The 27,110-nt window shown below is 52.6% G+C and overlaps 8 protein-coding genes across 8 annotated transcripts; 5 read left to right on the forward strand and 3 right to left on the reverse strand.

Annotated features, from left to right (window-relative positions):
• Nucleotides 1-210: 210 nt before the first annotated feature.
• On the reverse strand, nucleotides 211-3,570 carry UHO2_04830 (uncharacterized protein; the record flags this gene model as incomplete). Its single annotated transcript, XM_041554646.1, has 1 exon — nucleotides 211-3,570. One exon carries the CDS (start codon nucleotides 3,568-3,570, stop codon nucleotides 211-213), a length of 3,360 nt encoding a protein of 1,119 aa, XP_041410580.1.
• A 3,773-nt stretch (nucleotides 3,571-7,343) lies between these two features.
• Nucleotides 7,344-8,399, forward strand: UHO2_04831 (uncharacterized protein; the record flags this gene model as incomplete). Its single annotated transcript, XM_041554647.1, has 3 exons — nucleotides 7,344-7,700; nucleotides 7,851-8,004; nucleotides 8,125-8,399. 3 exons carry the CDS (start codon nucleotides 7,344-7,346, stop codon nucleotides 8,397-8,399), a joined length of 786 nt encoding a protein of 261 aa, XP_041410581.1.
• A 993-nt stretch (nucleotides 8,400-9,392) lies between these two features.
• On the forward strand, nucleotides 9,393-12,489 carry UHO2_04832 (uncharacterized protein; the record flags this gene model as incomplete). The annotated part of the gene is made up of 3 exons (XM_041554648.1): nucleotides 9,393-9,509; nucleotides 9,606-9,824; nucleotides 10,012-12,489. 3 exons carry the CDS (start codon nucleotides 9,393-9,395, stop codon nucleotides 12,487-12,489), a joined length of 2,814 nt encoding a protein of 937 aa, XP_041410582.1.
• Nucleotides 12,490-12,621: 132 nt separating this feature from the next.
• Nucleotides 12,622-13,657, reverse strand: UHO2_04833 (uncharacterized protein; the record flags this gene model as incomplete). The annotated part of the gene is made up of 2 exons (XM_041554649.1): nucleotides 12,622-12,959; nucleotides 13,054-13,657. The coding sequence occupies 2 exons, from the start codon at nucleotides 13,655-13,657 to the stop codon at nucleotides 12,622-12,624; spliced, it is 942 nt and encodes a 313-aa protein (XP_041410583.1).
• A 398-nt stretch (nucleotides 13,658-14,055) lies between these two features.
• On the forward strand, nucleotides 14,056-14,637 carry UHO2_04834 (uncharacterized protein; the record flags this gene model as incomplete). Its single annotated transcript, XM_041554650.1, has 1 exon — nucleotides 14,056-14,637. The coding sequence occupies one exon, from the start codon at nucleotides 14,056-14,058 to the stop codon at nucleotides 14,635-14,637; it is 582 nt and encodes a 193-aa protein (XP_041410584.1).
• Nucleotides 14,638-15,875: 1,238 nt separating this feature from the next.
• Nucleotides 15,876-17,583, forward strand: UHO2_04835 (uncharacterized protein; the record flags this gene model as incomplete). The annotated part of the gene is made up of 3 exons (XM_041554651.1): nucleotides 15,876-16,010; nucleotides 16,116-16,521; nucleotides 16,613-17,583. The coding sequence occupies 3 exons, from the start codon at nucleotides 15,876-15,878 to the stop codon at nucleotides 17,581-17,583; spliced, it is 1,512 nt and encodes a 503-aa protein (XP_041410585.1).
• Nucleotides 17,584-18,051: 468 nt separating this feature from the next.
• UHO2_04836 (uncharacterized protein) lies at nucleotides 18,052-19,009 on the reverse strand (the record flags this gene model as incomplete). Its single annotated transcript, XM_041554652.1, has 3 exons — nucleotides 18,052-18,079; nucleotides 18,195-18,472; nucleotides 18,629-19,009. The coding sequence occupies 3 exons, from the start codon at nucleotides 19,007-19,009 to the stop codon at nucleotides 18,052-18,054; spliced, it is 687 nt and encodes a 228-aa protein (XP_041410586.1).
• Nucleotides 19,010-20,747: 1,738 nt separating this feature from the next.
• UHO2_04837 (uncharacterized protein) lies at nucleotides 20,748-22,556 on the forward strand (the record flags this gene model as incomplete). Its single annotated transcript, XM_041554653.1, has 1 exon — nucleotides 20,748-22,556. The coding sequence occupies one exon, from the start codon at nucleotides 20,748-20,750 to the stop codon at nucleotides 22,554-22,556; it is 1,809 nt and encodes a 602-aa protein (XP_041410587.1).
• Nucleotides 22,557-27,110: the final 4,554 nt, after the last annotated feature.

Here is a 27,110-nt window from a genome sequence, read left to right on the forward strand (position 1 = left end):
TGCATTTTTGGACGCGAAAGCGGCGTCTGGCAGTAACAACAAAGAGAGATAGAATGGGAAATACAGATTGCAAAGTGAGTTCGAGCGTACATATGTGAGAAAGACGAGAAACTGTCCGATGTGAGGAGATATGTTTGGCAAGATTGGATCGAGGAAGCATTTCTTTCATTCAGGTTGGAAGTTGGCATTCTGCTCTAATCCGCCTTGGTCTCAGCGCTGGTAGCCGTTAGGACCACCTTGTTGCGGACCGTGAGGTGGCGAGTAGTAGCTAGCTCCATTTGGCTGTTGACCAGGTGCGTAAGGCTGTCGCGGCTGACCACCCATCTGTTGTGGGGGCCGCTGCTGTTGTGGGTGAGCTTGGTATGCTGGTGCATGCTGCTGCGCTTGTCCGTAGCCGCCCATTGGCTGCTGGTAGGGATAGTCGGCCGATGCCTGACGACTAGGTGGGGCTCCCATGTATCGCTGAGGCTGTTGAGCTTGCGGGGGCGATGCCGTGTAGCCACCTACCTGGTATTGTGTGGCGGTGGGCGCGATCACGGTGCCAGGCGAGATCTGCTGTGCTTCAGCTGGTGTCGCCATTCGTCCGCCACCGTAAGCACTTTGCGGACCATGAGCGTCGTACGCTCCAGGAGCAGCAGTCGGTGCATTGCCGCCGTAAAGCAGATTGCCATAGGATCCTAAGCTCGTCTGACTATCCTGTGCGCTGTGATTGAGACCCATGCGTGGTGCGTATGTCTGTCCGTTCTGTCCGTAGGGGTCAACGTAGCCTGCTTGCTGGGGCAGCGTGGACTCGTAAGCAGGGGTCGAGTGGGTCGAGTAGCCTCCGTTGTGACCGTGAGCACCGTGAGCACCATAACCAGCCTCGGGCGAAGACTTGCCACCATACGTGGTCCCGGCAAGGGTACCTTCCAGTGATTCGCTGTAGACGCTTGGCTGTTGCTTCTCGAGCAAGTTATCGCGGCTGTCACGAGCTGTGACGTTGGACATCTCAAACTCTTCGTTGCCATGCATGGGTCCACCAGCCATGTAGTTTGCGTACTGATCTCGGAAGTAGTCTCCCTGAGGTCCACCCATGCTGCCGGGCGTGCCGACACCAACTCCGCCTTTGACCATCGACATGCCGCCAAGCGTAGTGCCAGACATGACGGAGCGCGCGTCCGAGTCCTTTGAAGGATCGTACTCGAGCTGATCCTCTTCGATGGCAGCGATCTTGAGTCCACCAGCCACCTGCTCGGTCTCGACCTTTCGACCGTCGACAACAGCTGTGCTGGTATCTAGACGGCCCTTGTACACTTGAGGAAGCAGATGCTTGACCTTGGCGTGTACCATTGGCGTAAAAAGCTTCGAATGAAGTGTAGGGTGGCCGAAACGACGCTGCAAACGGTTGTGGCGCGCATCGCCGGCATGAATCTTGGAAGTGGCGATCTCGGCCTCGTTGGGAATGTACCAGTCAAAGCGGCTATCGAACGTGCGACGGCAGTAGATCTTAAAGGCGATCAGCATCAGGATGGGTGGAAGCGCAGCGATGGCCTGATAGTAGTTGAGCGTGTCGAGCACCACGGCAAGGATCAAGATGATCTGCATGAAGCCAATGCAAACGAGCAAGCGGTTGATGATGGGTCGCCACAGCATACCACCGGTCTCGTGCTTGGTGACAAACACGTACATGAGCTGATACTTGTAGATCAACGAATTGGCCCAGAAGACGACGGCGGAGAAGATGACAACCAAAGGCGCGAGAGGAGCATAAATCATGGCGACGGCAGCCATGAAGAGAAAGTTGGCATAGTAGATCCAGTAGTCAAAGACGGGTGGCTTGGTGTACTCGCGTACATCACGCGGCGTTCGACCGAAGAAGACCTTCTGAATCCAGACGAGAAGCAGCTTGATCACCTGAGCCAAATCGAACACGGCGAGGTAGCCTCGCAGCGGCAACCAGGTGAGCCAATAGTTGGATTGGTTGAGGTACTGCTGTTTGGCAGCGTAGGCGGCATTACGACCGAGTTTCTCGATGATGTTAAGTGCGCTGTTGTGGTTGATCTCGACGACAAGCTGCGAGACGAGTGAGAGCACGACACCGATCAACGAGAAGAAGAGGAATTGCGAGATAACGAGGAAGCCAAAGTACTGGCCGATGAGGAGACGGTCGAGCTTGTAGCGTGTCTGAACACCTCGGTACTTTGCGATCCTGCGCATTGCCAAGGGGAAGAAGAAACCGGCGAGACCCATGATGATAGGAGCACCAAGACCGGAGACGGCAGCAAAGGTGAAGGAGCTCTTGCCTTGCCAATCCTTGAGCCAGCCAAGCCATGAGATGCTGGTGAGACCTGCCATGTTGGACAGCAGCGAAACAGCGATAAGCGGGACGGTGTTCATGAAGAAGAGGACAAGTAGCATGAGAAAACCGAAGAAGCTCGACTTGGCACGACTGGAACGAGATCGGGTCAAGTTCTGCCAGATGATACCAGTCGGGGGTGGAGCTAGGCGGATGCGCATTCCTCCGGGCTTCTTACCCCTGAGCACTTTGGCAGCGGCGTGAGCGTAGGGCACAGCGGCAAGAGAGGCGAAACCGTACATCTCGGGCTGCTTTTGGCGGATGGTCTGGCGCTGATGCATGACAGCAGCTTCGACGCGGTTGATCTGATTGGTGAGGTAGTCGATGGCATCCACCTTTTCACCGCCAATACGCAAAAAGCCACCGATGGTCTTGGTGGGACGCTTGGCGGGAAGCTGGTTGGGATTCTTGAGATACTTGGCGAGGACGCGTTCGAGTTGGCGAACAAGGTCGTTGTGCTTTTCTATGAGATCTGGCAGGACTCCAACGCGACGACCGATGTGGACTTCGGTGGTAGGATAAGGCATCCTCAGCTCGGACAAGACGGCACCGAGCGCGTCATCGGCCTGGTAGCGCTTCTTGACGTCGGTGAGCATCAAGGTTCGGGCGTGGAAGCTGGTCTGGTATTCCTCGGATCGGAAGTAAGCCCAACGTAAACGGACCATCTCGCGATAGTGGTACCAGATGAAGGAGAGGGCCACGATGGTACCGACGTAGCTCATGCCGACGTGGGCCCACATGTAGGTGCCGTGAACATTGGACATGTTGATATAGTTGAGCTTATTGGTGACAAGGTTGCTGCCGCCGTTGCGCGAGTTGTAAGCAATATCGACTGGCATGAGGACGAGCGACATAAGAAGGGCGAGCGTGGTGAGCATCCAACGCATCATGCGGATGAAACGTAAGAAAGTGACACCGTCGAGACCGATGAGAGGCAAGAGATCGTGTTCCTTGTACTTGAGAATGGGTGGAAGCCAGCCGAAGAAGCTTTCGGACGCCTTGGGTGGAGCCCTACCATCTTCGGCATACTTGTATCTGGGTGCATAGACGATCTTGTTGTTAGGACGAAGAATCTGGAAAGAGATGAGGGTGAAGAGAGAAAGGGCGGAGAAGGCGGCAAGGGTAATCCAGATCTTCTTGAGATCGGTGGAGCCGTTGGCGTTGAGCTGTTCGATGAGGGGTTGGGGCACGACGCCGCTGCGTTCGGCCCTCGCTACGAGCATGGTCAAGGACATGGCTGTACGTGGTTGGGTCGCAAGACGCGGAGCCCAGCGGAATCACTGATAGACAGCTTGTGGTAGTCTAGCTTTGGTCAGCAGATAGAACTGGTAAAGCGATTGGATTTGAAGAGGGTGCGAAGGCGATATGGCTGCTGATCAAGCCGAAGGCTCTAGAGGCTGTCAGTTCAAGGCTGACCGTTGAGATGATGCAAACAGAAGGTTGATGTCGAGGAGAGACCTGCTCGCCTTTAGCCCGGCGCGATCGACAGTCGATGAGGGTTCTGAAGTGCGATGCTGATGTATCTGAGGGAAGAGTCAGAGCTGATTCTGCCTTACAAATGGAACCAGTCCGTTTGTGATTTCTAGGAGAAAAAGGAGGATGCTGATAATCCGACAGAGAGAGAGAGAGAGAGAGAGTTGGAGAGGTGAAGAGAGATCCAAAATCGTGACCGCAGCAAGAGCAAGAACAGCAGGTTTCTAACTTCTACGATCAGTACTTGACGATAACGGTGATGGTGAAAGGCGATGGTGAAAGGTGAGGGTGACGGAAGGAGAGGGTGTGTGTATGTGATTGTAAGTGAGGGTGAGGTGGGAATGCCAAAGATAGAGCAGCACTGACAAAGAGGCTGCAGCTATACTTTGTTGGCACCTCCGCCTTCTTTGGTCAATAATAAAATTGTTTCGAGTTTAGAAAGTGAGCAAAATCAAAATCAAAATCAAAATCAAAATCAAAATCAAAATCAAAATCAAAATCAAAAAAATGAAAAATGAAAAATGAAAAAGAAAAGAAAAAGTTTCAAATTGTGCGTTGGCGCCAAACACAACTGACGTGAACCTCTCTTACTGAAATAAGAATTTTTAAATATCCAATTTTGTTTTTCTTTTTTCCCTTCGCGTCAGTCACATCAACATGGGAGAGGCTGCAGTTGTCGTGTCGAGAGATTGCAGTCTGGAGTAACACTGAGCTCCTTGTGGATCAGTTCTTTCTGCCTCTTGCTGGCCTTGCGGCGTTTCAACTCTCTACCACACTCCACTGACAGCCGGTTTACAGTCGCCCTTGAAAGCCGATTCAAAAATAAACAATTTCCTCGACTGTCCCTTTGTTCAACCACATGGCGGCAGCATCAGTAGACCTCTCAGCTTACTTTTGCTTTTCTTTTTGTTTGGCAGCGACAATCGATTGCAAGCGAGCAACAAGGCCACTTTGTTCACTTTGTTCACTTTGTTCACTTGGTGCTCCATGCCTATCATCGTCAGGGTCGATGATGTTCGTTCTTGGCTTTGGCAGATGACAGTGCGATGTAGACTCGTGGTCTTGGATGCGATCGGTTGGACAGGAAAAGAAAAGGGGGCACGAGCCGAGCCAACTCTGTGACTGGTGGTTCCTGAATTTCTAGAGGCTTCTAAATCTGTCCACCAATGACGGCAAGGTGAGCTCCTTTATTCCTCCCCGGCAAAGACTCGTTTCTTCTTTGCTGCTGCAAGAAGAAAGGGGTCAGACCCCATTTCTGCACGCATATGCAGCCTTCTCCTTGAACTCGCTCACAAGCCTGTCATTCGACGAGCACTTGCCACTCAACTTGGAGGGAAGCAACTTGGAGGGCCGTGCACCTGTACCCTTTGTCTAGGTTGAGCTGGCCGCGAGATAGTCAATCCACGATGCATCTTGACGCCATTCATTTGCCTCCAGTCGCTCACTTCAAGTCGCCTTATGCTGTGATACAGTATGTCCCACCGCTCGCCCTATAATAGAGTTCCGATGGAGTTCCGATAGAGTTCCGCGCAACAGCAACTTAAACTTAGTAGCTCGCATTGAAGCCATGGTAAGATGAGCTGTGGCAAGCTGTGGGAACGCTCGCGTGACCTGACACGTCTGATGAGTAACTAACAATGCCCTGTATACGTGGCTGTGCAATCCAAGTCTCAGAGCTCAGGTGCAAAGCCGGCTTGAAATTAACTTTTCTCCTCGAGAGTATCAGTCGCAGAAAAAGCAGACGCGTTTACCGTCGAGATTGACCAAGATGTTAAAGAGTCCGCAGCTCACAACTAAGCATGTCTTTTTCGCACGGGAAATGCGATCACGAAAAATGCTGAGTTGGTGTGCATTTCAGCTCTGAGAACCCAACGCGCGCTTTCTCTCTTTCTCTGAGGCCAGGCGCATGGCTCCACCCTCAACAGAACAGTTTCTGCATTTTCAATTCCGCCTCGTCCATCTCCACCCTCGCCTCCATCACCACCACCACCACCGACCTTACACCAGCATCCTGTCTCACAACACACTCTACCCTCTTCCACCATCCTTTACCTCCTTCTCAAGCATCTCAACGACACTATCTATCCCTCAAAAACCCTAGTACCACGTCTCACAAAATGGTCAGCATCCCACCACAAGTTCCCGATTCCTGCGCGTCTCGTCTGGACCATCCGTCGTCTTGTATCACGGCCACTGTCACATTGTCCCACCTCGTCTGCGAGGTGTATCGCACAGCCTGCGTTTGTCCCCGTACCGCTGTCCGCTGACATCAGCGAGGCTAGACTCCCTAATGTTGAGGTTCAATAACCATTTGCAAAATGCGCTTTTGACGCTAATTAGCTTAAGCCCTTGCTTGACTACTCGACTCGTCGAGACAAAGACTCGCAGCGAGTCAGTGACGCACCCCAACAGCCCAATAACTCTGGCCCAGATCGGTTTCACTCCCGTGTTTGACCAAAGACGGCGCATTAGCGGCTCGTACAACACTCAGAAGGCACATCGTGCATCCCATCTTTTCCGAATCTGGAAACAGCCTTAGTGCTTGTCTCTTGGTCAGGATGGATGCGAGCAAGCAGATATTTGTGGACCAGGCAGACTATCGTGAAAGGCAGACAATCGTGAACCAGACGAACAGACAGGTTCAGACAGACGTGCACGGATCTTTTCACCACGCTTGCGGCTCATCCCGCATATCCAATCCCCCGCCGTCGATCAAAACAACACTTCGGAACCGCTTATTCTGACATACTTGCTACTTCGCCTTCCCTTCTCCTTCGACCCCCTTCACCATGTGATGTTGTTGTTCATTTGTCAACGCGATGCGTTACACCGTGCCCATCACTGCTCTCGCTATCACCAACACTCGTGGCGCTTTCCCCTGCGCTGTCCAATTGCATGCACCAATCACACCACCGATGGACTTTGCATCCGCCCATCGTGCATCTGCACCGCAACTCGGCGCTCATTTCTAATGCTATACGCTACTGCACCATGCCTTGCTCCTTCACTCGTGGCAATCGATCATGCATCATGTTCGGAACTCGTCTTGGCGCCCCCTTCGACGTTGCAATATCTGACCTCTTTTGCGACGCTCATCGCCCAACTCTGTCGGTCATCTTCCTTGCGCTCTTGTCGTTCATTTTTGCTGTGGTGGCAACAGTCCATGAACATTGACAAGCGTAAGTGATTACACATTGTGGCATTGGCTCTCTCCGCACAAGAATGCATGGCCCGGCAGCATCGGTTGGCTGCAAGGTCTCCAACCGCCGGCCGCATAGATTCGTGCAACTCAGCTTGCATTTGGCAAAACATAGATTTTGATGCGGTGGTGCAAGCTTGGCAGTAGCTGAAACAAGCAGTCGGAGAAAGCCACGAGTACGGGATTCGAGTACAGAATTCGAGTACAGGAACAACCGATACTGAAACATGGCCCGCTTTTCAACCACACGCTGGTGCTCATCTTTTTGCCTGACTCTACGCTGCTCATTTGTGCACGCCCACTGCATGCTCTTGCGTCGGCTGATCACGATCTGCTATGCATCGACTGTCTTTGTCTTGCATCTATACCGATACGCATCGCAAACACGACGTCTACACTCTTGGATTTTTCCGTTTTCTTTCTTTCCTGTCTACAGCCCTTGACGAGATCATCTCCGCCCGACCCAAGAAGACCGGTGCCGGCCGCAACAGCCAGCGCGGACGACGTGGAGGCCGTGCCGGTAGGCCTAGCGCCAAGGCTGCTGCCGTCGGTGCTGGCGCTCAGAACGCTGCTGTGATTGCCGCCTCGAACCGCAACAAGCCTTCCGTCGTCATCCCCGGCCGAAGCGGTAACACGGGTAGCAAGATCATCCTCAGCAACTTGCCTCTCGATGTCACCGAGGCCCAGGTCAAGGTTCGTATCACTAACAAAGCTCGATTATCAAGATCTGTTCTCGCTACACGGGTGCAGACCAGCCGAAAACGAACGAAAGTTCTGACGCTTCATCAACCATCTCATCAACACTCAAATCTCTCATCCTCTGCGGGTCGTCATCATCAACAGGAACTCTTTGCCACTACCATCGGCCCCCTTCGCAAGGTGGCTATGAGCTACCGTGCCAACGGCCAGTCTACTGGCGTTTGCACCGTCGAATACCAGCGCGCTGACGATGCTGCCCGCGCTTACACCCAGTACAACAACCGATTGATCGACGGAAGTGAGTATAAGCCTCAGTCTCTATGTCGCTAGTGTCCACACTCAATGATCTCTTGCTCACCCTTTCACTGCGAAATCGACTTGGTCTCGTCTTTGCTATCTCTGCTATTCACACGAACAGAGAAGCCTCTCAAAGTTGAGGTTGTCGTGGACCCCGCCAAGGTTGCCGCTGCACCAGCTGCTGCTGCCAAGGGCGCCAAGGGTACTGCTGGTGCCGCCAACGGGGCCAAGGGCAAGGATGGCCGTGCTGCTGCCGGTGCTTCGGCTCGTGGCCGCGGTCGTGCTCGCGGTGCCAAGCGTGAGGCTCGTCCCAAGAAGACCGTTGAGGATCTTGACGCCGAGATGGAGGACTACAACAAGCAGGCCTCTTCCACCGATGCTGCCCCTACCGCTTGATGGAAGCTAGCCGCACTCCTGTATTTCACCCTGGTTCCTCTCAACGATTCGACGCCAACTGCAGCATAAAAAGCGCATGCTCTGCTCCACTAGTACCCTTCCTACGGTCAATCTCAGCGCTACATTCCTGCTCAAATACCCAACACGTTTCCTGTCCTTGTGTCCGTCTGATTGAGGTCTAAGTACTCTCCATCCGAGTCTGAAGTGAGGCCTGAGCCTCTGTTGAGCGGTCTGACAAGAACGTCTAAGAGCATCAACTTGAACTCACTCTAGTGAGTGGGAAGCAAAGCCTCGGATGGTCACGCCACACGCGCGCGTAGCGTAGCGTCGCGTCGCGTCGCGTCTGCTTTTTCGGAGAGCAACACTTTCCTCGCTGCCTCTTCTTCTTCTGTCCTTTCTTTCCCCTTCGCAGATGCTCATCTACGCGTCACGACTCAGCAGCAATTCGGAGACGTATGAATAGCCTGGAAAAGCGCGTGTGCATGTGAGAGCTCCACTTTTTTGCCCTTTCCTCTTGAGAAGCAGCTGCAACATTTCAGATACCCACGCTTACACACCCTCACTCACTTGAGCCCTGTTCCGTTTCTTTGAGAAGCGGAGTGAAGAATCGACTTGCTCTCTCTGCATCCTCTTTCTCGAGACTGGAGGAGTTTCGAGGTCTAGTCTTGACATAGTTGTTCTTGCCGCTGGACTCAGCTTCCCTTTCTCCCTCGCCACTACCATCATCCTCATTATTATCATTATCATTATTATCATTATCATTATTATCATTATCATTATTATTATTATTATTATCATCATCATCATCATCATCATCCTCCTATATATCTTCTAGGCTCATTGGACCAATCTCCTCTGGCTCCGCCTCATTTCGCAACTTCCTTCAGCTGGGCTAGCTTGGCAATCTCGACCAGGCATAGCATCAGCTTCTACATGCAAAGCTCTCATTATCGACTCTCAAGCATACTGCGCTAGAGCAGATTTCATTCCAACATGTCCCTCGCATCTGCAGGAAACCGCACGGGAACTGATCGACCGATGCCGCCAGATCTTTTTGCCGACGTTCGGTACTTTATCAACGTTGATGTTGATGCAGCGACGCAAGACGAGGTGAGTATCGCCTTTGGACACCGGAAACGATATTTGTGCTGGAACGCTGATCCATAAGATGCTCCTTTCACTTTCCTGGTATGCTTCGAACAACAGATCCGCTCACTGCTCTCGCTCGGTGGCGCACAACACCACGACGATGCCTCCATTCCAAGCGGCAGTGACAGCTGGTCAAACACAGCGAACGCTCGCTTCCGACTGGGCGCAGTAACGCATGTGCTCGCTCTTAGCGAACACTTCCCTGAGTATCAAAATTGCATCGAACCTACCTTACCTGAGCAGGCTCCTGCCGCCAAGCGGCCCATTGTAGTCACTGTAAGTACTCTACTTGCCGAGACTCGAGAGTATTGCAGACTCCATTCAGAACTTCGGAACTGACCCGCAGCTGCTACAATTTATCCTGCCCTTTCCACCACGCCACTTTTCCCTTCGGCTGATCCGATCATCATCGACCCTCTATTACTTTCGGCCGCATCCCGACACTTGTCCTTATCGATGACAGCCTGAATGGGTTCGTCGCAGTGCCCATCTTGGGGTTCGCCTCAAGGAGGACCGCTTCTCATGCCGGAGTGCCATGATCTTCTCTGGACTCTGCGTTGCTGCTTCCAAGTCCGAACTCTCCAAGGCAGACCGAGAACTTATCAGCAGCATCGTCTCCGCCTATGGAGGTCTGTGGCGAGAAGATCATCTTTTCGACGTCAACGTCTTTCTCACCACTTCCATCTCCAGCGCCAAACTCAACAAGATCATCAATACTCCCGGCAAGCAGACCATCTGCGTGGCACCCCAATGGATCAGCGACTCATGGCGCGTACAGAAGTTGCTGCCCTTAGACTCCTACCAATTCCATCTCGGGCAGAGCAAGCTGCCCCCCTGCTTTGCTGGCCGTACCGCCAGTGGATCTCCGCTCACCTCTCCTAGACGAGATCGTGTAGCTATGAGTCTGATTAAGGACAGCAAGAGCAACCTTGTTGACACTCCGAGCGACAAGTCAATCCGAACAAGTCGCGACAAGCATGTTTTCCGCGGTCAAAGCGTCCTACTGGCACGCGACGTTTGCCGCGCCAACGAACAGCAGCTCCGATCTTTGGAACACTTCATTCGCACCTCCGGCGGCACCGTTCGCAGAGCACCCAAGGACCTCAATGGCATTGCGCAAGCCGTGCGGAACTCAGACTTTGTCGTCTGCCGATACCGAGAGGTCCAAGAGTTCCGGGAGGCCATCCGTCAGAAAACGCAAGTTGGCAATCTGATGTGGCTCATTAACGTCGTCTCCAACGACGTTTTCAGCGATCCGAGAGAAGAGCCTCTCCATTTCCCCGTGCCTCGACAGGGCATTCCTGAATTTCACAATGCTACCATCACCATCTCGAACTACCGTGGTTCATCCCGACAGTATCTCACCAAGATGATTAAGCTGATGGGAGCCACCTTTTCGGGTACACTCACTGCCCAGACCAGCCTCTGCGTTGCCGCTAACCTCAAGAGTGAAAAGACGGACAAAGCGAAAGAATGGAAGGTGCCTGTAGTCAATCACAAGTACATTGTTGACTCCTTCTTGGCCTGGGCGCCAGTGGAAAGAGCCAAGCTCAAGTACATCGACTTTCCGGAGGCCGTCGACTATAATCTGGACGTAGGCGAGACCAGAGTCACGGATGAGAGCCTCGGACCTTGGATTGATGATGCCATCAATAATGACGAGCCAGAGGACATGCCCACCAGCGATCCTGTTTCGCCGTCTGCCGGACACTATGCAGCCCTTGAGCCGTCTGCTGCTGAAGCGTCGCTGCGAGCTCAAGAAACGAAACAATCGACGTCTGCACCAGTTGAAAACAACGATGCCGAGAATCGAACGGCACGTGCGGACTCGACTGGTCTTGAGCCCACTTCTCCACCTGCAACACCATCTCTTTCCGCTGCACCTAGGTACGATGATCTTTCAACAACAACCACATCATCAGACAGACCGAGCTCTCCCAGCCCGTCTGAAGATGCGGTTGACAACAGTATCTTGAGCCAGCGCGGGACAAAGCGAAGCCGAATGCCCATACTGCAAGACAGCCTGAGACAGCCAACCTCCGATGCACCACGACTCAACGCCGATCGAGACGCTACTCAGAAGAGTGTCCTCAAGAAGCTCAAAATAGCCGCTGCGAAGCACATTCCTGATGCGCAAGTCAGCTCCCCTACAATCAGCAATGACGACAACTCCACAGTGGGGGCAACCAGCGACGATGCTCCATTGCGCGTGGCTACGAGCAACTACAAGCTTAAGAAAGCCGACGAGAACAAGCTCAAGACACTCGGTATCGAGATTGTCGACGACATCGAGCTCGCCAACGTGTTGGTCACACCCAAGGTTTCGCGTTCGCCCAAGATGCTCTACGCCATTGCTTCCGGTAACATCGCCATCATCTCGCCAGACTGGATCCTAGCCTGTCTGAAGAAGCGCCAGCTTGTTCAATTGCAGTCCGAATCCACCAACACCTCATCATCATACAGCTTGGTCGACAAGGAAGGTGAAAAGACGTACGGCATCATTCTTGCTGACGTTCTGAAGCGTCGCAAGGCCGAATACAGACATGGCATCTATGCGGGCCACAAGTTTTGGCTAGGACGCGGAGTAGACGAGAACGGATCCTTTTCCACACTCATTGAAGCAGCAGGCGGAAAGGTATTGCCGGTTCCCTTTGGCGAGGAGAAGCTGCTCTCTGATCCAGATCACTACCATTTGGTTGTTGATGAGGATCATACGATCGAATGGAGAGACTTGATCGGCCTCCCCACCATTTCCGGTGAACCGCTGAAGCTGTACAAGAAGCAACTCATCACGGACTGCATCTTTGAGCAGCAGCCCAGATGGGATCGACATTTGATGGACACTGCGCGAGTGCGCGCAAGTAGCTCGGGCACAACACCAGTGAAGCGAGGACGTGCTTCAGCTGGCGGCAGTGCAAACAAACGTGTTGCTGCCCGCTGACAAACTCATCTCTTAGTCATGATGACATGCTTTGTATTCTAGTCATTTCTCGAACAACATCATAGATGTACGAACACTACCCTTGAATTGCAAAGAATGAAAGCAAACAGGCGGAGCTGGGAAAGACGAAATTTACAAGTTTTGGCGCAAGAACTCGAGGTAATCTCGTGTGGCGATTTCAAACTCTTCTCCGACATAAATGTCAAAGTGAGCCATCTGATCGTAGTACTTGATGGTCGCCTTAGGTGCCTTTTCCGCGTAGCTGAGTGTCGGGCCGGGTGGGGCGACCGAGTCCTTTCCGCAGATGGCGAAGAGGATAGGGCAATGAACCGAGGAAGTGTGCCAACCAGGATTGTAGAAGCCGATGAAAAGAGCAAAGCGAGCAGCCACATAGTCTGGAAGCTTCTCTTCAAGGTGTGGTGGAATGATCTTGCGAAATGCGTGTGCGTCTGGCGCATTCATAAGTGCAGCTGCAAGCAGGTTCGAACGGAGAAAAGAGAAGGCTGTCAGAGGATGATCATCACGAGGAAGAGGTATGCGTGAGCACGTGGGGGAAAGGCTTACCTTCACCGGGATTGCCAACCAAAGGTACGGGAATGATGTTGTTGCCTTTTGACAGGAGCAAGTCGCGCAAACCCAACACTGCTAGCTTGAGCAGGGGCAAGAAGCCAACCGTTTGCGATGAATGCAAGCCCGAGGTAAAGGGACACTGTGAGATGACTGCTTTGACTCTTTTGTCTTTCGCGGCTACACTGATCACATGGCCACCGCCAAAGCTGGTTCCAAATAAGCCAATTCTCGAGTTATCGACGTCTTCGAGCTTTGATGTGTAGTCCAAAGCAGCGTCCCAATCCTGCAGCTGCAGGTTGATATCCAGCAACTGACGGGGCTCACCATCACTTGCGCCAAAGTTACGGTAATCAAAGACGACACAGACGATCCCGAGCTCTGTGAACTTGGATGCGAAGCGGTCAAGACCAATCTCCCTGATACCACCAAGGCCGTGAGCGAGAATCATTGCTGGATACAACTTCGAGCTTGTAGAGCTGGCCGCCGAGCGCAGAGGCTGAGCAGTGGGATGATAAACCCATGCAGCGCAGAGTTCGTTGCCGGACGCGAACTTGACATCTTCTCGATGGAAGGCTGAGGTTGATGCTGCAGTCGTCATTATGAGGCGTCAAAGGATATAGTTGGGGCTAGGATGGAAGCTTGCGGAGTGGAGTAAGTTTCTTACATTACAAAGTATCCATGATTGCTGTGCTCAATCATAGGAAAACCAAGGCAAAACAGCAGCTGTTAGTGTGAAAGGAGGTGCTGGTGGTAACTGAGTGGTAGCTAAGTGGTAACCATTTTCCACGGCGGTCACCTCAAACTTTGCCATCTTCTGCGAAAGACACCTCACTTGAGCTTCCTTCGACATGCTCGCCAACACAAAGGTGGAGGCTTCGACGTCATAACTCGTCACTGCAAGAGAAGACTGTAGGGTAAGTCAACGACTCCTGAAAAATTGTGTCAAAAAACGAGGCCAGGAAAATTGCAATCAAGAAATCAAGTGTTATTGGCGGGATGCCTTACTTGACAGCAGCTCATCTGCACGGAGAGCATCTCGCCTCGAATTGGGCACACTCGCCAAGGATTGGCTCCATGGTGGAAAGGGCGGCAAGTGAACCTGGCAGCACCCAGAAATGCCACTTGTTCCCCACACTCGTTCACACGATCAACTTTCGGACAAGTCATATGGAGAGGCAAGCATGGGCAAGTCCGGACGAGGCTGATGCATCGACAAACAAGGCGTGGCGCCGGAGAAGCATGCTTGTGCGGGGTAGAAGCATTGCTGAAAAGCACGGCGTACAGTCGCACGAGACAAAGATAGCTTGGTTAAAGGACCGGCCGTATAAAGCTCGCTTGTTAGCCGGATACTGCGGCATGCTGGCTCGATGGACTCTTATCGCGGTGTCAATATCTGCAACCCCGCTCTCATTCGAAGAAGATGATGACCCGTGCCGGGAAGAGTGCTTGGAGGCGGCGCCTGGGTACCAGGGCGAGGTTGTAAAGCTTGACCCACATTTGTCGTCTTCGACAACGGAGCATGCTGTCGGCTGCGGAGGAGGGTATCGATCGATAGAACGGCGTGGTTGCACAGGGTAAGCATTCCAATGCTTACGAACTGAGCTACCCACGTCGCTTGTTCTAACTACCTGAGTCTTCGAACGTCCAGCAGACCTAGCTCGGTTTCAACTTCCGCAGCGTCTGATAGCTTCAATGCTCTGCACTGCGAATTGCGGGTTATGTAGATGGCTCTGAAACGCATCTTGAGGTCCATCAGAGTCGGTCGAGAGAGCACGCTCTCCTGCTTGTCTTTCGCCCGAGAAAAGGCTCAAAACGGCCAATTCCAAAAGGAAGTCGCGGCTCGTTGTTTTTCTTACACATCCGAGCCTTCAGCCACGCCGTCGTTACACTCTGATTCTTCTCGTCGATACCGGCGTCAAAATGTTACCCCAAGCCTTCTCACATCATCTGCACGGATGGCGCAGACAAACCCCGTCAGTAAAGGAGTGCATGCTCACAAGCGACAAGTGCGGGGCTCCGCTCAAGTCCTGCAGCAAAGAAGCTGACCCCACGTTTGATTCTTTGACCGCGTTGGTGGGAAAGGCCAGAGACATAGTTTGCGCCCGCCAGGCTGCCCTGCATCCACGCCTACCATGCTGCATTTGTTACAGTGTTCCGCTTGCTCCTTGTCCTCCTCCCGCGGAAGTTTCTCGCTGTCTCGCTACTCACCTCAAGTCTTTGTGCCCGGCTGATCAGCAGCAGCACACCAGACTGTCCCTTGCTTGTGCCTGCTCATGTGATCGTCCACCTTCTTAGCCGAAATGTTGCTGACATTTTGCTGTCGCTGTGTGGCAGACTGTGCAAGGTCTTTCCGTGTTCTCCGCATCTTCCTTTTCTGTATTCGCTCTAGCTTCGAGCGCACCTTGACATCCTATCACTCCTCCTTGCCTGTATCAAGGTTTAGCTGATGCAAACCTCGAAGTGAATTTCCGGGTGTTGAACTGGTTCCTGGTCGACCTTCACCGTACCTTTGCACAGATGTTACTTGCCTCCTCTCCAACGACCCCGCAGTCCAGCGAAAGGCGCTGCCTCACAGAACTTCTGCTCCCTACAGCTTTGCCTAGACCTTGCTGCATAGCCGCAGGTCCTCCAGGCTCTTGCAGTCACTCAACACCGTCGCAGTCACTTCCTTTCTTACTTATACGTCGACCTTTTCATCCACCTAAATCACCCTACCTCATCCCCTCTTCTCGACCCTGCTCTGCTCATTACCTTGTCCGACGATCCCCATCTCACACGACCCAGCACAGGACGTCTCAGCACTGAACGACTTCACCATGAGGTCTGGACAACTGCGCCACCCCGATCCTAATCACCCATACAACCTTCCAACATGGCGGAAGCTATTCATGCTCGCCACCATCTCGCTCACTGCTTTTGCGGCCAATGAGATGGCAGCAGCACACTTAACTGTATGTGTTCCTAAACCCAAGTCAACATCTTAGTACCAGCAATGTTCAAAGCTGACAGGTATGCTTCTTTTTTTCTCTTGCTTTGCTTGCTGCCGACTAAAACAGGCATTCCATCAAGTCTCGGTCGCCTTCCACCGCACTATCGCCGCCACGGCCAACACCATCGGCATCGGTATTCTTGGTCTCGGAACCGGCCCCCTTCTTTGGAACGCACTTGCTGAATCCATCGGCCGTCGTCCAGCTTACATCATCGCTTGGTCTCTCTACATCCCTTGCACCGTCTGGCTTGCGCGAGCCGGTAGCTACGACAGCTTTGCTGCTGCTCGATTCTTGGCAGGTTTCACGTCCTCGGTGTCGCAAACCGTCCCAGCCTCACTCATCTCGGAGACTTTCCAGCCAGAACATCGAGGCGCTGCTATCGCTGCCTGGACCGTCCTACTCATTGCTGGTCCCGTCACAGCCCCTGTCATTGGCGCCGGTATCTTGACTCGCACCACTGATTGGCGATGGGGTAAGTGCATACGTTCCCTGACACTACATCTTACTTTGTTGGACAGGTTTTGCTCACCATCTTCTCCGCCGGTGCCTACAACCTTTTACAGTCTATTACCTCACCCTTATCCTTGCCGGCGGTCTCTGGGTCTGTATTCTGCTCTTCGTCCCCGAAACTCGCTACATCGCCAATCCGGCTGCTGCCACCAACGTCTCTTCTTCACACAACGGATCCTCCTCACACTATGAGGCCGAAAAGAAGGACTCACACTCGATCGTGGACGGCACGGTAACACCTCCCCTTGCCAGCGCTGGTTCACTTGAAAGTGGCTCCAACGGCCGCGTTGGTGTAGCTTGGTACCCTTGGAAGGAACCCGGCCGTTTCGTCAAGGAGATTGTCGCGCCACTCAAGATGGCTGTGTATCTTCCCGTTATCCTTCCCTCGATTCTCTACGCCGTCATCTTCATGTGGTCGGTCGGCTTCACGGTTGTCAGTCCTCAGGTATTCCCACGACCTCCTTGGACCTTCACCAACGTCCAGGTCGGCCTTTCCTTCCTCGCAGCCGCTGTGGGAGCATTGATCGGCAAATTTGCCGGGGGCTACCTCAGTGACAAGACTGTCGACTCCTTCGTGGGTCGCAACTCAAACGGTCCCAATCAGGGCAGGCGTGTGCCTGAGTACCGTCTGTGGGCACTACTCCCCCATGTGATCCTGCTCACCGTGGGTCTGTTGCTTTACGGAATTGGCTATGCTAAGAAAATGGCATGGCCCGTTGAGGTTATCGGCGGCATCGGTGTCTACTATGTTGCAAACTCGGCAGCTGGTGGTATCTTGCAGACCTATATCATCGAGTCGTACATCACAAAGGCGGTACATGGAATTGCTCTGTTCAACTTTGTCAAGTGCTGTCTCGCCTTCTCTGCACCTTTCTTCGTGCCCGAATGGGCTTTCGAGGGATTCACAAAGGCCTACGTCGTGCAGGCTGTGGTGACAGCAGCATTGACGCTCTTTACAATCGTAGCGCTGCTTGCATTCGGTGCCAAGCTGCGTCGCGCACAGAAGATGGTCTCCACCGGCTGAGAGGCCGCAGAAGTTACTTTCTTTCCATGTTCGGGTCACCTATTTGTATGTCAGACAGCCACAATGAAAGAGACCATGGCAAACATCTCGCATTCAGTTTGTGTCTAGTGGCGTTAAAGTAGCTGCCAAGATAGTCGGTGTCATGTCTGTTCAACACGGCAAGATTGCAGCGAAGCTTGTCCGAACCACTCCGATGTGAGCGAGCGCTAGCGTCCGTGTCCTGCGCTGTTAGCGCCGAATGATGAGGTCGGCGAGCGTCATAGCGATCCGATGAGGCCGGCCAAACCTCTCGGTTAAAAAGCAGATCTCAAGTCGAAGTCGACACTGACATCATTTGTGATCGAAGAGCAATGTATGGCAACTGCGATGAACTACGAGTACAATTTTGAGGTGAGAACAAGGATTGGAGATGTTTTTGGGATGCTGTTGTGGTGCTGGTCTGGCGGCGTGGTATGGAGTGCTAGCCGATCATTGTGGGCGTGGTGGCATACCGAAACTGCAGAAAAGGGAAGTTTTAATCGTGAGATGTTAAGATCAGCGTTTGGCTCGATTGAATACGGGAGAACAAGGTACCGCTTGGATCGGCGGGAAAAAAAAAAAAAAGGACTTACCCAGGCGGAGGACGGGGAGGGAAGCCTCCAGGTGGTGGAACTGAGAAACCGGGAGGAGGACCACCAGGCATGCCTGGGAAGCCGGGTGTACGGAAGCCAGGAGGCGGCCCCACAGGCATACCGGGGGGAGGAACAGGCATGCCTGGCATACCCGGTGGAGGAGGTCGTGCGTAGGGCATGGGTCGGGCCATCATGGGAGGAGCGGCACCAGGCATGGGTGGGACTGCAAGACCCATACCTCTGCCCATGGGCGCGCCTTTACCAGGACCAGGTTGCATCTGTACATCGAAGGCGGGGGCGAGGCGTAGAGGAAGCAAGTTCGAGAACATGTCAGTCAATATGAGGAGGTCAGAAGTGAATCAGAAGGGATCGAAAACAGAGCATGGGCTTTCCGAGAGTACGAAGATGGAGGGATGAGCGGCGAAAGTACTTACGGTGGGCTGTCTCCTGTCGTCTGCCGGTGGAGGAGCTTCGATGGCCATGCTGACAATATTTTCGCCTCGAAGGATGAGGAGACCGAGTGTTCTCTTTTGTTCCTGGATAGCATCGGGTGCGCTTGAGGATGCTCCGACATCATCTTCGTCGTCCTCGTCCTGAACGGCGGCGTTGCCAGCTGTCGAAGCAGCTGCAGCTCGTGCTTTTGCTTTTCTAGACTTGATTTTTCGGTATTCTTGGGAATCGGCGAGGACGAGGTTCATATGAGCGTCGAATGCGAGAAGTTGGCCAACAATCTGACGCGAGTCATTGAGGGTGATGCGAAGCCTATAGTTGATGAGCGACATCATCTTGCCGCCCTTGGGCTTTGTTGGAGGCATTGTGGATGAAGCGCTCGCTTTCAAGCGTGATAGCGTGCTTCTTGGCTATGCTGCGTACTGCGAGTCGACCAAATGGGGCCCACCGAGTAGAATCGAGAAGAAGAGGATCTGGTTCCAGGCGCCAGCTAGCCGCTTTTGAGGTGGATCTGGACCGATTCGGTAGGACGTGGTATGCAGGGGGTCCACAGCGTCTCTTTTGTGCCGAAAAGTCGCGAGGGTACGCGTGTGTTGGTCGTCAAACTCGGAGAACTTGGGACTAATACAGATGGCAGTGGAAGAAGAAGGTGAAGGATGTGCAGGGACGTCAAGACTTCGGAAAACGGCGCGAATCTAGGAAAGATGGACGTCACGTGTAATTAGAATCCAGCAGTGTGTTGGAGAGTATGAACCTAACACGTCAGACCCAAGTTGGGTCGCGATCAGGCACGGGCCGGTAAAGTAGCAATATATGTTACATTCCTCTCAAAAACATGCCAACGCCCAACTGCTACTAAGGGAAAAGAGCCTAGGTCAGCCAGCGTCCACGCCCTACGTCGACTTGGCTTAACCTCGTTTAAAACTCAGCTGGTCTTTGAGGTTCTTGCCGAGGCCGAGTCCAGCGTGGACGTTGCTACCGAAACCTCACTATTGATGAATCCCATCGCTTGATGGAGAAGCCACTCCTCAACCAACAGAATGATTGAAGCTAGCACCGCGTGAGAACGGCTTGATTCATACCAAACCACACCTCTGATGCTTTTCGTACCAAACAAACAAGCGAGAGGCGAAGTTGAGATGTGACAGCAGCATCGAGAGGGAGAGCATCGAGAGGGAGACATATATAGGTCGTCTTTGCAGCTCCGATCGCGAAGGTCCACCATGCGAGCTAGAAGAAGGCCGGCACTGCACAACGACGAATGTTGCGCAATCTAGAGGGCGAGGTTACGCCCCGCCCCGCCTTCTCGACTCTGGCCCGCATAGTCCTAATCTGCCATGATCGCTGACGGCATGATGGCATGAAACATTCACAGACCATTGCAAATTGCTCTTGACAGTCCGTCAGCCGCTCAATCGCGCAGCGTCCCGGGCTTCGCAGGTATGCACGGGCTTTTCCCAGCTCGCTTGACCTTTCAGTTTTTGATGCTGACAATAAACTGTCAAACAGTCAAGCGTGGTTGGGTGTCGAGGAGAAGATTCAAGAGAGAATCTGATCGCGCTGAGCAATTTGTGAGCGCTGCTATCGTCGGATTGGTAGTCTGAGTAACAAATATGCTTGGCGCTTTTGGGTAAGTTGCCTGCTTGCACCCTTCTCCGTCCTCCAGCCAGCCGTTGCTTCTGTCTAGCCTTTGTGTTCCATCTTGTCAGCCCGTCGGAAGGTTTCTGTTCATCGGAACGCCTGTCCGGACTTGGTGGCTGCGCTCCTTACCTTCTCCTTCCCTCCGTCAACGGTCTCTGGTCGCTTCTCTTCAACCCCCACCAACACTGCCAACCCCATCTTCTTGAATTGAAGCTCGACCTTCAGTAAGAACAATAGGTGCCACCTTTTCCTTGCCCTCGAGCATAAGGTCGACCCGCACCGTTGCACCTGCGGTTTGTTGGTATCTTCTAAAAGCGCTTCCAGTCCTATAGCATCAGCAGTTTCAGCACATCTAGGCATCAGCATCATCGCTCGACACCGCTGTCATCCTTCTGCGTTTCGGTCACCGGGCTCTGTCCAATCCATCACACCTACGCATCGCCCATCAGTGCATCGCCCATCATGCCACCTTTCCTGTCCGTTTTCAGGTCTAGGACCAACTCCTTGCTCGACAACATTACCGGCATCATCCCAGACTCGCCATCTGACAGTACCTCCAAGGACAACTCCCTCACTTGTAGAAAGTGCGGCAATCGCTTCCGTGACAGACTCGAACTCAGCTCTCATTTCAACCTCCTCCCAAATCACTCCGACTACGCTGACAGCTACAACTATGATTCTTTCACTCGTCCCAAGGGTAGACGCGCCAAATCCGACCGTACTCTTGAGCTCGGTACGCCCACCCCGTCAGCGCTTCTAGATGGTGTCACTCCCAGTGCCAGCTTCAGCGAAACACAGGCTTACTACGCTGTTCAGAACGACGACAAAGAGCAGGACGCTTCCACCACACGACCAGCTCTGCTCCGCAAGTTCCCTGCACTCTCCAGTCACAGCATCAACCTCACCGGAGATCAACAACCACAGTCTCCTCCTCCAACCGACTATGCCGATAGCATCGCCCCTTCACCACGCTCGGATCCAAAAGGCAAGGGAAAGCAAAGGGCCATGCCTCGTCTTCGAAGAGACGATTCTTTCCAGTACGGTCAACCTCTTGCCTCGTCAGATGAAGAAGACGCTGAGTGCCAGTCCCGTGCTACAAGCTCATCCACCAAGAACTTCGGCAGCTCTACTCGCTCCCGTGCGCACAGTGCTAGCGTAGAAGCGATGGCTTCGCACTCTACACTCAACGCCCGCCCGCGCAGCTCCACCTCTTCTAACACGTCCAAGACCAGTCGCGCTTTGGCCAATAAGGCAGTGGGCCAAGCACCACCTCTTCCTCCCAAGATACCCATGTTCGAGCGGCAAGACAAGCTAAAACAATCATATATTAGCTCACAAGACAGTGCAGACGACACTGACTCCATCGATTCCGACGCCAGCTTCCGCACTGCCGGATCCACCAAAAAGCCATCCGAAAAGACCCGTCTCAAGCAGTCATATGCAGCTCGCGACACTTTCGGGCCTAGTTGGGGCTCACCATCTGCTTCAAGCAAACAGATGGGCAAGCAGCTCCCACCTCGACCCAGAGAGCGTCATGCCAGCGAGTCGAATCTCCTGCTGGAATCCATGGGTACTTCTCACGATGACGCTCCACCCTCCTATTACGAGCTGCATGGTGACGCCGACCCTTTCGATGATTTGGCGCTCCCACCTCGCTCTACTTCACGTCACTTTGTCTCCCGATCTGATGGCTTTGCTACCGTGCCTACCTCACCAGTCAGTCGCTGCGATCCTGCTACATCCCGCCGCCCTCGACGTTCCACGAACGCTTGGCCGTATGCCTCGAGCAGTGCCTTCCCAGTCACCTTTTCGCGTTGCAACGATCTCGACACGATCGATACTTACACTTCCCTGCCAAATACCGAAGACGATCTCTACAATAGCTCTCCCGTATCACCAAAGGCACAATTGCGCAGAGCTGCGGGTGTAAGACCATCCATGAGCTCGAAGCTCGCCAACGGTTCGCTCCCCCCATCGATCTCCTCGTCCTCCTTCTCATCTAGTCCATCACCGACCACGCCAAAGACCCCCTTTGCATTCTTGGCAGATGCTCCTCTTTCATCGCCACCGCCAACTCTTTCGAAGCCTCACAAGGCTAGCGCTGGTTCTAGCCGCCGTATTCGTCAGTCCAGTCGCGCGAAGTCGGATGCAGCCGCGCCTAGCACCCGCTGTCCGACCTGCTTTGTCAAGTTTGCCACTCTCGAAAAGACCCTCGAGCACCTTGACAATTCCGACTGTGGCGCTGTCGAGTTCGAAAGCGGCATCATGTAAACTCTGTGACATTGCAAATGATCAATCATAGCGATGGTTCCAGCACAAATCCGCATATCCTTCAATTAACCCTCGCTGTGCAAAGTTCCTACTTGACAATCTCTGTTTCACGATTTTACCATGATCGCAGATCAGATGCACCGACTTACCGTCCGACAGTTGCTTTTAGTGTACAGTCCCTGTCCAAAGTTTGGGGACAGGGTCCAATAGACAATAAATCAACCATCCAATAGCATACCTTCCATCTGCTTGGAGGAGTGATCTCTCATAAGTGTCAGACTGAGCAAAACACACAGTGAGCAAGCTCGGAAGAAGGGCTTTCAATTGCAGTGAGTCTCGGAGCTGACTAATACTTGAGCAGACCTCCATGCTTAGTAAGCACTTGCTCCACATGATGCTCCATCGACTTGATCACAGGTTTGATATGTTTGAGTGTGATCTGGGTGTTCCACACCTCCTCTGCAGCTCTGGCAAGTTCATCCCAGGTTTTCGGTACCAGCAAGTGCTTACCAAGCAAGTTTTTGAATACATACCATATGTTCTCAATAGGGTTAAGGTCTGGCAAAGCTGGCAGGTGTTCCTGTGTCTTAATGTGGTATTCAGCCTGCCATTGCTTGCAGATAGCAGCCTGATGACAGCTGCTGCCATCTTTGACAACTGACAGGCTGTCAGGGTATGCACTAACAGCAGTTATGGCATCCTGGAGCAAGCCATCAATGATCCAATCACAATATCTGACAGCTGTGAGGTTCTCAGTGGGATCCCATTGATTAGCCAACCCCAGCTGCTTCTTTCTTGGAGCCAATGGGAGCACAATCAACGGGGTTTAAGGTTGTATGCAATGCCGGCCCATACCTGGATGCTGAAACGGCCGGGGTGTCATGGGCCTGAATGCTCAAGAAGCAGGAGGGTCACTGGTTCATATGAAAGGAGCACAGGTATCGGAGATCTAGTCGATACCAGTAGAGAGCATGGTTGTAGTGCATGTCATGGGCCTGGATGCTCAAGAAGCAGGAGGGTCACGGGTTCATATGGAAGGAGCACAGGTATCGAAGATCTAGTCGAGATCAGTAGAGAGCATGGTCGTAGTGCAGTCTCCATGGAGACCATGGACTCCTATGGACTCACATGCAAAGGAGGGCCAAGCACAGCCACGAGGAGGACCAAGCTCAAGGAGCAGGCACAGCCACGAAGAGGACCAAGCTCAAGGAGTATGCAGATGGTTACCACTCAGGGGCTCGAGAGACAAGAGCCAAAGGAACTGTCACTGATCAAAGGAGAAGGAGCAGTGTCGAAGGAGTCGACACCAGGTCATGAGGAGGAGGAGCAGTGTCGAAGGAGTTGACACCAGGTCATGAGGAGGAGGAGCAGTGTCGAAGGAGTCGACACAGCTCAAGAGGCACAGGGGTGCCAAGCAGGAGAGGCCCCTGAGCAGTACTCGATGAAGAAGGTACTCTCTGGAGAGAGAGCAGGAGCAGCATCACTGGCGATGCTGAGTAGAGGTATATAACCATGCTTTCTCATCATCATAGGTCGAGTGGATCCTCATCCACTCTACTCACCATAACTAGTTATCACTTCAGCATAAGTATATATTAGTTTCAGTCAGCATAGCAGCAATCCATCAAAGGTTGCTCCTCATCGTAGTGTGTGTGTTGTATCACCACTACCTGACATCCAAAGGTGCCCATAGCAGGTTAGCGGTCCGGATCAAGATAGAACCGAAGGCAGTAGTCCACTGCAGTCTGGGGATCACTTCAAGCATCAAGTCAACACACTGGACACTCATGTTGATGTCACCAACCTTATCACCAAACACCATCAACCTCATTACCATCAACACTCACCAACCTTATCACTGACACCATCAACCTCATCATCATCAACACTCACACCAGACCTTGGTGTCATCATAACCTATGTATTGATATTGATCATGCCGAGCTACCCCTGAACGGAGTGTCCACAGAGGTCAGCCGAAACCTACGATAGTATATACAACGAACGCCACCTGCTGTCACTGCACAACTTGATAGTCACCAATACTGAGACAATAGCTGTCGCACAGTTTGATAGTCACCGAGTATCTCAACAGACCGACCTGGGTTTCAGGCGCGAGACCCCTGACAGTGCAGTCTCCATGGAGACCATGGACTCCTATGGACTCACATGCAAAGGAGGACCAGGCCCATATGTGAGGAGGGCCAGGCACAGCCACAAAGAGGACCAAGTTCAAGGAGCATGCAGATGGTTACCACTCAGGGGCTTGAGAGACAAGAGTCAAAGGAACCGTCACCAGTCAAAGGAGAAGGAGCAGTGTATAAGGAACTGGCAAGCAGGTCCTGAGGAGGAGGAGCAGTGTCAAAGGAGTTGACACCACTCAGGAGGCACAGGGGTGCCAAACAAGCAGGATAGCAAGGAGGAGGAGCAGTGTTGAAGGAGTCGACACAGCTCAAGAGGCACAGGGGTGCCAAGCAAGCAGGATAGCAAGGAGGAGGAGCAGTGTCGAAGGAGTCGACACAGAGGCACAGGGGTGCCAAGCAAGCAGCTGTGAAGAGGTATATAACCATACCTTCTCATCATCAAAGGTCGAGTGAATTGTCAGCGGTCGCGTGCCTGAAACCTGAGATCTGTGGTAGTATTGATACTATCACCGATTCTGTCGAGTTATGCAACAGCGCTAATGGTATTTCGATTCCTAGTGAAATATGCGACAGAGCCTTCTCTGTCACCTGTCAGGGGTCTCGCGCCTGAAACCCAGATCGGTCTGTCGAGATACTCGGTGACTATCGAACTGTGCAACAGCTATTGTCTCAGTATCAGTCTCGATGAGCTAGTTGCTTGGCGACTATCAAGTTGTGCAATGACAGCAGGTGGCATTCATTGTATATACTATTGTAGGTTTTGGCTGACCTCTGTGGACACTCTGTTCAGGGGTAGCTCAGCATGATCAATATCAATACATAGGTTATGATGACACCAAGGTCTGGTGTGAGTGTTGATGATGATGAGGTTGATGGTGTCAGTGATAAGGTTGGTGAGTGTTGATGGTAATGAGGTTGATGGTGTTTGGTGATAAGGTTGGTGACATCAACATGAGTGTCCAGTGTGTTGACTTGATGCTTGAAGTGATCCCCAGACTGCAGTGGACTACTGCCTTCGGTTCTATCTATATCCGGACCGCTGGTTTGCTATGAACTGCCTTCGGATGTCAGGTAGTGGTGATACACACACACTACAATGAGGAGCAACCTTGATAGATTGCTACTATGCTGACTGAAACTAATATATACTTATGCTGAAGTGATAACTAGTTATGATGGTTGTAGAGTGGATGAGGATCCACTTGACCTTTGATGATGAGAAAGTATGGTTATATACTGTCATGGGCCTGGGTGCGCAGTACGAGGAAAGACCGAAGTTCATATGAAGGTAGGGTTAGGGTTAGGGTTAGGGTTACAAGGGTGTTCCCAGCGAGACCCTTGGAAACATGAAATCTGTACTAATGAGATATGTAGGGATACCCTAGGACTATGTGTATGCAAAGTCTCACGGTACCCTGTTCTGTGGTGGATGAGATATGGGCCATCAAAGTTTGGTCACTAGGTTTGAACTTTGGTGAACCTAGGTAAACTTCAATGAAGCTGGGTAAACTTCAATGAACTGAGGTAAACTTCAATGAACCTAGGTAAACTTCAATGAACCTAGGTTAACATGAATGAACCTAGGTAAATGTTGATGAAGCCAGGCAAATGTTGGTGAAGCTAGGTAAACTTTGATGTAGCTAGGCAAACTTACAAGGGTGTTCCCAGCAAGACCCTTGGAAACATGAGATCTGTACTAATGAGATATGTAGGGATACCCTAGCCCTAGCCGGTGTGTCTTGCTTGCAGGCAACGCACAATTGCGCTCCGCCAAATTCGAAATTCACGCGACTGCGTTGACCCCCAACGCACTCGAAATTTACACTGCTCAAGTGCCGCAACGCAAACAAATTTATTTTTGCTGGAGCAGCGCAAATTGAGCAACGCACAGCTGGAGCAACGCACTCACAGCTGGAGCAACGCACACTCTGCTGGAGCAACGCAATCTGAACAGTGCACAGCTCGAGAGCAACGCACTGTTCGAGAGCAACGCACAGCTCAAGAGCAACACACAGCTCAAGAGCAACGCACAGCTGGAGCAACGCAATCTGAGAAGCGCAATCTCATCAGCGAACTGCTGGACAGCGCACACTCTGTCGGAGCAGCACAATTGAGAGGAGCGCAATTGAGAGGAGCGCAATCGAGAGGAGCGCAATCGAGAGGAGCGCTCACTCTGCTGGAGCAGCACAATCGACATGAGCGCAATCAAGACGAACGCAATCAACAGGAGCGCAAGGGTTAGGGTTAGGGTTAGGGTTAGGGTTAGGGTTAGGGTTAGGGTTAGGGTTAGGGTTAGGGTTAGGGTTAGGGTTAGGGTTAGGGTTAGGGTTAGGGTTAGGGTTAGGGTTAGGGTTAGGGTTAGGGTTAGGGTTAGGGTTAGGGTTAGGGTTAGGGTTAGGGTTAGGGTTAG

This window comes from Ustilago hordei (genome assembly GCF_900519145.1).
Source record: "Ustilago hordei strain Uho2 genome assembly, contig: UHO2_contig_10, whole genome shotgun sequence".
NCBI lineage: Eukaryota > Fungi > Basidiomycota > Ustilaginomycetes > Ustilaginales > Ustilaginaceae > Ustilago > Ustilago hordei.